This window comes from Leiobunum rupestre, chromosome 10 (genome assembly GCF_980474605.1).
Source record: "Leiobunum rupestre chromosome 10, qqLeiRupe1.1.hap1, whole genome shotgun sequence".
Lineage (NCBI taxonomy): Eukaryota > Metazoa > Arthropoda > Arachnida > Opiliones > Sclerosomatidae > Leiobunum > Leiobunum rupestre.
Genome location: NC_143393.1, coordinates 53533771 through 53544515, shown reverse-complemented (window position 1 = coordinate 53544515; position 10745 = coordinate 53533771). Strand labels below are relative to the sequence as shown.

The following is a 10745-nucleotide window of genomic DNA, read 5'->3' as shown; positions in this document are numbered from 1 at the left end:
AAATTGGAATCTATTTTTTAATTTCATGTTGTCATGAGTTTAATTACTGAATGCAGCTAAAGAAGGTTCGATAATTGAAGCTCCAAATATTTTAAATAGGGTACTATAAAAAGCATGATAAAGGTTTATTGTTAACAAGTAAAGAGAAAAATATAATTTTAAACGTCTTAAGACAATGTTACCCCTAAGAAAGCGTGGTAACTATTTTAAAAGAAACTGCCGATTTAACTGGTAAGACGTAGAAATAAATTTACAAAAATAAATAATTATACATACTATTTTATATTTAAGAATGATAGGAATGCCTTATCTTGTAAATTTGCTCGCCCCCACAATTATGAAATTAAAAAATAAAGATTCCAATTTCGGTCTCTAGATGGCGCTAAAAGACGACAAAAAGAGCAAAATTCGAATTTGACCGTAAAATGGCCAAATTCAAATTTCGCGCGGTGGAATGACCGGAAACGATCTGAGGCATCCTTGCGCCGATTGTACTATATATTTTGTCTTTCTTAGCCTGCAACTCACTATATAAGAAAATATTACTCCCTTTGACATGAAATTAAATCATTAAGTTAGAATCCCTTTAAAACCAATTCGCTAGCCTTGGCTTCGTTAAAATCCTTTCACATTGTTACTCGTTTCACACCTTCCTCCTTCTCCTCTCCTTGGCACCAGCAAAGTCTATCAAAACAAGTCGAAGGTCGATTGCACCACGAACCCCAACCAAACCAAAAGAGCCCCAGCAACCCCCTGCTAATGACCTTATTATGTCTGACGAAAATGATTTATTAACCCTGTATGCGGATGACACGATATGTGTCAAAGGTGGCCCTGACCTTACGCAGCTGATAATTGCAACAAACCACACCCTAAATAAATTAGATACCTGGCTAAAAACAATTTCTTGCTCCCAAATAAAGATAAAACGGTTTTTATGGTATTTTCTAACATTAATAAATCGCGCATATGTCATGCGCAAATTAAAATGGGTGACGTTCTTCTAAACGAAGTTAATCAATATAAATACTTAGGGGTGTGGTATGACCCTCACCTAAGCTTTAAGAAACACACGGACGGGGTAGCAAAAAAAGTAGCTTACGGTATCTATATTCTGAATCAAAACAGAAATATCTTTAAAAATAAAATTCGTCTACAATTATACTACGCCCTTATATACCCGCATTTAACGTTCTGTATCTCAATTTGGAGGAATAAGTCTCAAATAAACTTAATCCGCCTCTACCTGCTCCAAAAACGAGCCGTCAGAATAATAGATTGCAAGCCGTTTCTGGCTCATACTGACCATATTTTCAAATCTCTGGATCTTTTAACCATCTTCGAAATTTAGGACTTCTTTGGTTTGGTGTTAATTTATAAAGCTCTGAAATCTAAATTATTTAATCCCTTCAAGCTTAACGATCGAAATATGTATAATACACGACAAGTAAAAATTGTAGATCCTGGTTTTGCACGTCCTTCTCTTAAGCTTAATTCTATTTTCTATAGATCGGTAAACCTTTTTAATGCTTTTAATCCTCCGGCCAATAGCAGCTTAAGTAGCTTTAAAGCTCTGGCCCGTAAATATCTACTAAGCAAATGTAGTAATGTAACTTAATCTTATTGATTTTGTTAATTTAGGATTGTTGAATTATTTTATTGTTTTTCTGTTTTTGTTGTTTGTTTATTTAAATTTATATTAATGTCATATATATTGTACGATTTTTTCTGAAGGCCTAAATGTCGCTTTTCGACTTGGCCATACCATAACTTATGTACTGAGACAACTTTAAAAATAAAATAAATATTATTATTATTAACTATACTTCATCGGTAGCATCCAACATGTCATTCAAGAACCTGGAAAATCTCCACTTGTCAGAGAAAGAAGGGACAGAAACAAGCTTAATGAAGCATCGATGTTATTTTAAAGGGAATAGCAACAGCCCGGACGAATCGAAGTCGTGGAAGTCATTCTACGTCATTCGAAACCACAACCCAAATAAATTAGCACACCCAAGCATATTTTCCGGCACCCCGCATTTTCCACCCTCCCCAAGCTGGAAAACAACAAAACCAGAGAGCACCCCAAGAGAAAGGAGAGTCCGCCGGTCATGTCAAAGAACCATGAGACCAGACTAGTTTTGCTATGACAGAAGAGTTTCCCCAGTTGTTCCGCTATAGCCCCAAGTGAAAATAAAAGAGGCCGACATACCCAAATAAATCCCCTAAAAGATGCAAATTTAGCACAAATATCGTTTCAAGCCCAACAACTTCCCAAATAGAGACTTTTCAACGTTCGTAGAAACAATTTTAGGGCAATCATAATCCCCGAAGGACAAATTTTTCAATCCACGCGTCGTCAAGGTCCGCGTCATCTACAAACACCCAGATCTGCGAGACATCAAGAAAGAATATCCCCAGAAAGAAGACTTCCATCCCTGATTTTGGTTCATCTATCGTAACGTTGAAATTTTACTATTTTCCCTCCTATACTTATTTGGATCACCCACCAAGCGAAATAAATAATCCTCCCGCTAATCGGCCGCCATTGAGTCTCACCCCTTGTCCCCTTAACATTCTGTTACAAAGGTCCCCCCCCTGACCCTTTCTTTTCTCTCTCGAAATTAAAATTTTTAATTTTCAATTACCCCTAGAAATAGAGCTCATAAACTTCTAGATTCCATACCTAGAAGGTATACTCTCCCCATCACTCCCAATAATTCAAACGTTTTAAACTAGACGTTTAAACAGATTTTCTCCCTTATCCCCATTAAAATTAGATTCTTAATTTAAATTTATATTATCTCTTTCTCTACAAGTAGCCCCTAAATAATTAAATTTGAAGTAATTCGTAGTCCCCAATGTCTCCCATTAAGCATTGTCCAAATCCTGATTTATGTAAGTAGAAAAAAAAATCCTACCTATAGAATTTGTTTTCTTTGTTAATTTATTGTTTAAAAGAAAATGTCAATAAAAGTATTAAAGTAAACCGATAGGTTTACTGTTTATTCTTACCCTCGACTCCTGCCTTCTACAAGCCCCCCCCCCCGTTCTCTTTTCGTATCACATAGGCTTTTTCGCCCGTCAATTTTCTCCCTCGCCCCTGAATCGCGAGGCCCCGCTGACGGTGCGGACTGGGGATTTGCGGACAATTCCGTTCTCTTTTCGTATCACATAGGCTTTTTCGCCCGTCAATTTTCTCCCTCGCCCCTGAATCGCGAGGCCCCGTTGACGGTGCGGTCTGCGGGTCGGACTGGGGATTTGCGGACAACCATATTCCGTTCTCTTTTCGTATCACATAGGCTTTTTCGCCCGACAATTTTCTCCCTCGCCCCTGAATCGCGAGGCCCCGCTGACGGTGCGGTCTGCGGGTCGGACTGGGGATAATAAAGCCGCGTTCACACTAGACACTTTGGAAACGTTTTAAAACGGTTTCGAGAGATGGAATTGTAAATTTTGGTGTCGAATGTATTTATAGTATGCCTATTAATACAGTTGACACCGAAAATGTTTAATTTGATCTTTCGAACCCGTTTTAAAACGTTTCTTAAGTGTCTAGTGTGAACGCGGCTTAAGTGTGGCACTTTCTTATCGAAACCGTGTTTGGTCAAAAGTAATAAGTGTGGCACTTTCGTATCGAAACCGTGTTTGGTCAGAAGTAATAAGTGTGGCACTTTCTTATCGAAACAGTGTTTGGTCAGAAGTAATAAATGTGGCACTTTCATATCGAAACCGTGTATGGTCAGAAGTAATAAATAAGTGTGTCACTTTCTTATCGAAACCGTGTATGGTCAGAAGTAATAAATAAGTGTGGCACTTTCTTATGGAAACCGTGTATGGTCAGAAGTAATAAATAAGTGTGGCACTTTCTTATCGAAACCGTGTATGGTCAGAAGTAATAAATAAGTGTGGCACTTTCTTATCGAAACCGTGTATGGTCAGAAGTAATAAATAAGTGTGGCACTTTCTTATCGAAACCGTGTATGGTCAGAAGTAATAAATAAGTGTGGCACTTTCTTATTAAAGGGAGAGTGACCGAAAAAAAACAGTTGGTCTCATTCGATAGAACTCTTTAACGCGCACGCAGTGCCGTTAATTTCCGCCCCCTCCGACCAACCCCCTTAAAAGGAGAGTTACCGGAAAAAAAAAGTTGATTTCATGAGGGTGGGCGGTGGCCACTCTTTAACATAGGATGGTGAATTTTATATCAAACAATAGGAAATCACATGGGCCCAACAGATTTTTTATTAGTTTGCCCACCCGGGTCAGCTGATGGTGGGCGGCATCCACTCTTTAACTTAGGGTGGCAATTTATTTATCAAACGATAATAAATCACGTAGCCTCATTAGCTTTTGTATTAGTTTGCCTACCTGTGTCTACTAAGGGTGTGGAACTAATATTACGGCCTGGGCCGACTTGTTTAACATGCATTTATTGTTATTTTTATATCTCGAAAACTATTGGTCATAGGCGAAATCTAAAACCACCACTGGATTTCTGACGTCGGAAACATGTGCCTTTTACATGTTTCGATTTAATGGTTTTTTTTAAAGTGCTTAATCATTAGCTTAAAGAAATTCGATTTTTTCGGCGACGCTCTTGACAAATTCCCGTTTCGCGGTACCGGCTACTTGGGGAGTGACAACGGGGCGGTCGATTCTCAGAGAAGGGAGAGAGAGAATACGAGACGGGAAAGGCGTCGGGGCATAGGAGAGAACAAGGAAACAAAAATAAAAAGAGTGGAATTTCAAATTTTTAACAATAGTTTTGGAAATACTACCGAAATTAAATACTATTATAAATAATTATATGTGAAAAATACAGCAATTCCAAAATTCTTGCTAATTTTATTGTAACGAGATGGCATTGGGAGCCCAAAATGAATTAAAATGACAATGAATTCGAGGAATTTAAGTAATATTATCAGTGGCGGCGCTAGGAATTTTCGCGAGGGTAGGCAAAGCAAATAAATGGGCCCCCGACCCGGGACTCCCCCCCAACCAATTTTTTTCAACGAAATGCATCAATAACAAAATTACGATTAAAAACTTTTATTGTACTTGGTGTCTGGAACAAATATCACTTTTACATTTTATCTAATATAATAAATTATATTAATGAGATTCGCCTATTGCCCCTTTTTGCAAATTCGTCTACTACCAGCATAGGGTTTTCTCTGAGTATTTTGCAATAGTCCCGATTTATTGAGAGTATACTGAGATTAGATAATCGATTTTCTGCCATAGTTGTACGGGTGAAGCATTTTATTCTATTTAATGCGCTAAAAGTGCGTTCACAAGTTGCACTCGAAACTGGTATACACGATATTACAGTGAAAAATTTAATTAAATCAGGAAATCCATCCTGCATTTCTAAAAGAAGATTAAGACCATCTTCCAATGAATTTATATTCTTAGATTTTATAATATTTTTGGCTACCGGAATTTGGCATTTTAATGCTTGAATATTAAACTGAAATCGAGAATATGAATCACAAATGGAAATTACTTCTTCCTCATTTAGAAAATGATCGCTGTTTTGAGGGTCTGAGGCTTTTAGTGAATTATACAAAGACTTATTACTAGTTAGCCTTTTGCTCATTTCACAAACGAATTTATCTATTATTTCAAAAAAACACCTTTTTAAACACTGACCAATAGTTAAATCGTCACTGCTTCGATCACCAGTAGTACTATATATTACAGAATCATTGTGTTTTCTGTTAGCTAACCTTTTACGTTTTTTTATTTCAATGTGCCTGTTATAATCTGGTATTGTTATAGATAAGTTTTCGCTTAATTTAGCCGAATCGTTCCAAATTTTATCAAAGATGTTCTGATTTCTCATATTGTTTAGTTCCGAAATAGAGGCTTCGCATAAATCTACTGCTCTTGAGTACCCTAATTTTGAATTCTGCAAATATTCTGATAAGCTATTGGTTTTTGCAAGTAATTCATCTGAAATAACTAGCATAACCAAATTGTTAAAATCAGTTAACTGAGTTATATAACCCTTGCATTCCGCGGTCTCTTCTGGTTTACCATTCTCGACGATATTTTCAAGGGCTAATATAACGGAATCTAATCTACTCCTAAAATAACTAATTCCCTTTTTTTTACTTGACCACCTGGTGTGGCAGCTCTGTGGAATTTTCAAAATTACTTTAAATCCAAGTTCTATCTGAGAATTTATAAAATATTCACTTCTAAGTGTGGAGTTACACTGGAAGTTGTAAATCGCTTGCAGTAATCCAAGTAACTCCCTAACTTTAGAAATACCCGAACAACAATCCATTAATACCAAATTAAGCCTATGAGCATAACAATGTACGTATGGACATGGTCCACCAACATCGTCTTCAAGGCGTGCTCGTACTCCCCCTATGTCCTCAGACATAACACTTGCACCATCATAGCTTTGACCAACGCATTTTCTTAATGTTAGTCCACTGTTTGTTAACATCTTAACGATGGCTGTTGTAATTGATTCGGCATTAAACTTATGAAGATCTATAAATCCTAAAAACGTTTCCTTAACTAAGCTTTTAAAAGTGTACCTTAAGCACACACTTAATTGTTCTATACCTCCTTTATCTCTGGATTCGTCCGCTATCACGGAATAATACCCCCCTGAGCTATTTATCTCGTCAACTATCATCCTTTGAACCATATTGCCACTTATTTCAATAAGTTCATTTTGTACGCTCTTATGAATATATTTAGCATTATTCGGCATGCTGTCCATTTTCTTTTTTAAATCTGGACTGAATTTTTTCACCAAATCTAAAATTTCTAGAAAGTTTCCTCTATTAGTCGAATCATTTGAATCGTCGGTTTCCCTATGACCCCTTAACGCAATGTCTTGCTGAGCACAAACTAGCACAACTTCAACATGTGCTGCTAACACGTCTCTGTTTCGAACGATATTGTTTCGTTGGGTTTCGTTAACCAATGTTGCGATTGACCCATGCGTTTTAGATTGAAGATAAGTAAGGTACTTTCCAAAAGCTATTTGGTGACTAGATGTTTCCGAATCAAAATGCTTGGCGAAATTTGTGCCCGCATTTTTCCAATCCGAATAACCACGTGTATACACACCCGCTTTTGATCCCGAAAAATGCCGGTAACAGAAACAGAATACTTTGTCACTTAATACTGAATACTCAATCATTTGATATTTTTGGTACCAACAAACGCTAAAACTTCGATTACGCCCACCAATCTTTGATTTTGGGAATGAGTCTAATTTCGGTTGCGCAGGAACACTATCTTTGTCCAAGCTAATATCTGATACTATCGTTGACTTCGGCAAGGTAGCATTTCTCAATTGCGACGTATTCTCTGTATTTTCATTAGTAGACTTAGAGGTTATAGGAACAATTTTGGTTTGAAGACTATTTTCGAAGTCATTTGAATCATTTAAATCACTATCTGGTTTTAAAGTCTTTGTAAGATCCGCCTCGATGTGTATTGATTTTCCGTCTTCCATATAACTTTCCGACTGCTGATCTACATCAAAAACCTCTGCCTGAATTGTCGATGACTGGAAATATTTCCTAAATTGTTCCCTTTGGCTATCTTCAAAATTTTGCTGAATTTTTCTCTTTCGTCGTTTCAGGGCCCCTGATAAATGTTTTCCACAGTTTGCACTCATATTTAATTTTTGATAGTTTGCTCTCGTATTTAATTTTTGATAATTTTTCAGTTTCAAACTGACATTTAGTCTAAATCTGTACTTAAAATATAAAAAAAGTTCAGAATAAACTCCAATTCTTATTTCTAAACTTAGACTTTTTTAACTAATATAAATGCCAAAAAAATTAATATTTTTTCTATACGAAACCAAGAATGTATTTATTTATACCCTGAGTATAAATAAATACATTATTGACGAAACTTATAAAATAATTATATTAAGGCAACACACAAGTATTCGGCTTTAGTTTTGTTTACCGCGTTTATTTTAATCGTCACATACCCATTTTACCCCATTGTTTCAATTTATCTCAAAATATTGCGTATAATAATCGGAAGCCTTCGCTTCTCGAGCTTATTATTAATAATTCAAGCAAAAAGCTTAAAATTATTTTACTTCTTTATTAATAGATACCAAATCATAACATGCTATGATATTAAATAACTTAAAAAATATTTGTAACTCTTACCAACGTTAGCGACTGACGAGTGTGTGGAAAGTGTACCGTTACTAATGTGCGTGTCTGCTTGCCTGAGCCACGTGCCTGAGAAGAAGCATGCAGCGGTTATTATAAAATTGATCAATGTTTTAAGTGTAAAGGGGTGCATGTCGAACAAAAAAAGGATAAACAACAATAAAACAGAACTGCAAAAATTTCTCTTGCGAGAATTTTGATGCCGTTTATAGATCAATTTGGGCCCCTTATAGGATGATTTTGGGGCCCCTTATAGGGTGATTTTGGGGCCCCCTCAAAATTTTAAGGTAGGCAGTGGCCTACCTGGCCTACCCCCTAGCGCCGCCACTGAATATTATTCGTGGAATTTAAGAAATATAAATTATTTGATATAAAAAGCAGAGAAAATGTTCAAACTGAAAGTAAAATTAAAATGAAAAAAATTAATAAGAGATGTATATGGAAGCGAGATTCGAACTCACGCCTGTTAGCTTTAAGCGTGCGTCCTTAACCATTTACCGACTTCTTCGCTGTGAGAATAGTTCAAAAAGCAAAATGCGTATATTTACAAAAGCGTCCCAGACTTAATGATTAATTGAGAACGAAATAGCCAGAAATAACAAAATTACAATTACATACAGGTCAAATCGATAGTTATTGTATTGCAAAAACTCAATTTGCAACCAGATTTTGTATTATTTATGAATTATCTTTAAATTTGACTAGAAATTAAACCCGTTTTGCCTGAATGCTCGTATTTTCTCGACGTCGTTCGGCCATATTTTTTATATTTCATTTCTAGCCGGGAAGGCGAAAAACGCATGCGCGCACTGGTGAAACGAATATACTTCAACCTGTTGCCACGTCAATTGGCCGTTGTATAGCACTCTTGATGATCTACACAACGCAAACTAAGAGGAATTTCCCCCGCTTGGCTACAGGTGTACATTTGCTATTGGAATTCTTATGAACTCCCGCGAACTCTCAAGAACTCTCCCGAACTCACCAATGAACTCTCTGGAACTCACCCTTGAACTCTCTAGAACTCAACCTTGAACTCTCAAGAACTCTCAAGAACTCTCACGAACTCTCGTGAACTCTCGAGAACTCTGTAGAGTTCGAACTCCCGGTGTACACAAAAATTCTAAGTGTCTTACCCCTCGGTTTTTTCGCGTTCCCAATCATACCCGATCACAAAATACGCGAAAAAGTAGAGAAGTCCATAATTAAAAGGGATAATATAGCTAAATCCTATATAGCTATATTATCCCTTTTAATTATGGACTTATCTACTTTTTCGCGTAATTTATCATCCTTCTCACAGTCCATAGGTGGTTTCTTCTAACTTAACATACCCGATCACACACATACCCACCCACACACATGGACGACACTAAAGTGCACGATTCATAAAAATCTAGTAACGTCGTTTTTTTAGTTTCAGTTTTGTCCGTCCTTGCATATACGCTTAGCTCTCGCTCCATTTTAATGAAATAATTAGTTTTAAATTCGGTAATTCGCTTAACTTTCGTTTTACTTCATTAAAAGGATACCCCAGTTCAACTAAACAAGGTAATAAAATTTAAGCCTAGTAAAAATACTAAATACGCTTCAAATTCCAAACTAAAATACTTCGTTAAGTCTTCGCTGTTCTAATTCCATATGAAACCAATTTGGTTTCACCTAAATAAATATTATTTCGTTCCATATAATCATTTTCTCCTTCTGAAAAAGGGACATACATTATACAAAAACAAGTTCTACGAACTGAAAAAACAGTGTTTATTCTTGTAAGTGTTACGGCTAAGAAGGGACAGACATTAAAATAAATTTAGACTTAATGTTTTTACGAAACATCATAACAAAAAAAATGTCCGAAAAGTTTATCCAGAATAAACTCTATAAACGTTAAGAGATTATATACAAAATTAAAGAGTGGAAATATAATTATGACGTGCGATTCGAGTCGCTCTTCATCATTATTTTTCCACTCGTAGAACTGGTTTTTGTATAATTTTTTTTTCCCCGCACGGTACTGACGAGACCCAAATAGGACGAAAGTGGTCTACCGTTGGAATTTCTGGCTATTTAATTTAACTTAATTAGTTTTTTACTCGAAGATCTATTTGGTCCGAGTTTCGCGTCTTTTTGTTCGCTCGAAGACCTATCGGTACGAGCTTTTAGTAAGTTTTTAAATTTCTTCATTTTGTTTAGGGTTTAGCTTTATTATCCCTTTTCATAATTGACTAATCTACTTATTCGCTTATTATATAATCCTTTACAATGCAGTCCATAGGTGGTTCCTTTTAACTTAACATTTCGTTGTATTGGTTGGTTGGTGGCTTCAAAAAATTGGTTTAATCGAGAAAAAGCGGGCTTTCGCGTCTCTTTTCGTGTAGGATCTCTGTTATCGCCCTCGGTTCTTTTATGTTTTCTATCAATACCCTCTCTTCGGTTTTGATATACTCTGCTAATTGTTTTATCGTCTGCACTCTTGATACCTTCTTATGAGTATTTTTTATTCACACACTTTGTATGCTTTGGGTTGCTTCGAATCCGCTCTCCGTGCCGGGAGTAGTGGCTCACTCCTGT

The 10745-nt window shown here is 36.3% G+C and overlaps 1 protein-coding gene across 1 annotated transcript; it reads right to left on the bottom strand.

Annotated features, from left to right (window-relative positions):
- Positions 1 to 5113: 5113 nt before the first annotated feature.
- On the bottom strand, positions 5114 to 8250 carry LOC149926196 (zinc finger MYM-type protein 1-like). The gene is made up of 2 exons (XM_090161894.1): positions 8169 to 8250; positions 5114 to 7738 (listed from the first exon to the last, which is right to left on the bottom strand). The coding sequence occupies exon 2, from the start codon at positions 7655 to 7657 to the stop codon at positions 5114 to 5116; it is 2544 nt and encodes an 847-aa protein (XP_090018020.1). The 5' UTR covers positions 7658 to 7738; positions 8169 to 8250.
- Between the last annotated feature and the right edge of the window lie 2495 nt (positions 8251 to 10745).

Excerpts from the sequence above, each read along its gene's own strand:
- LOC149926196 (XM_090161894.1), bottom strand. The coding sequence starts at position 7,657 with ATGAGTGCAAACTGTGGAAAACATTTATCAGGGGCCCTGAAACGACGA.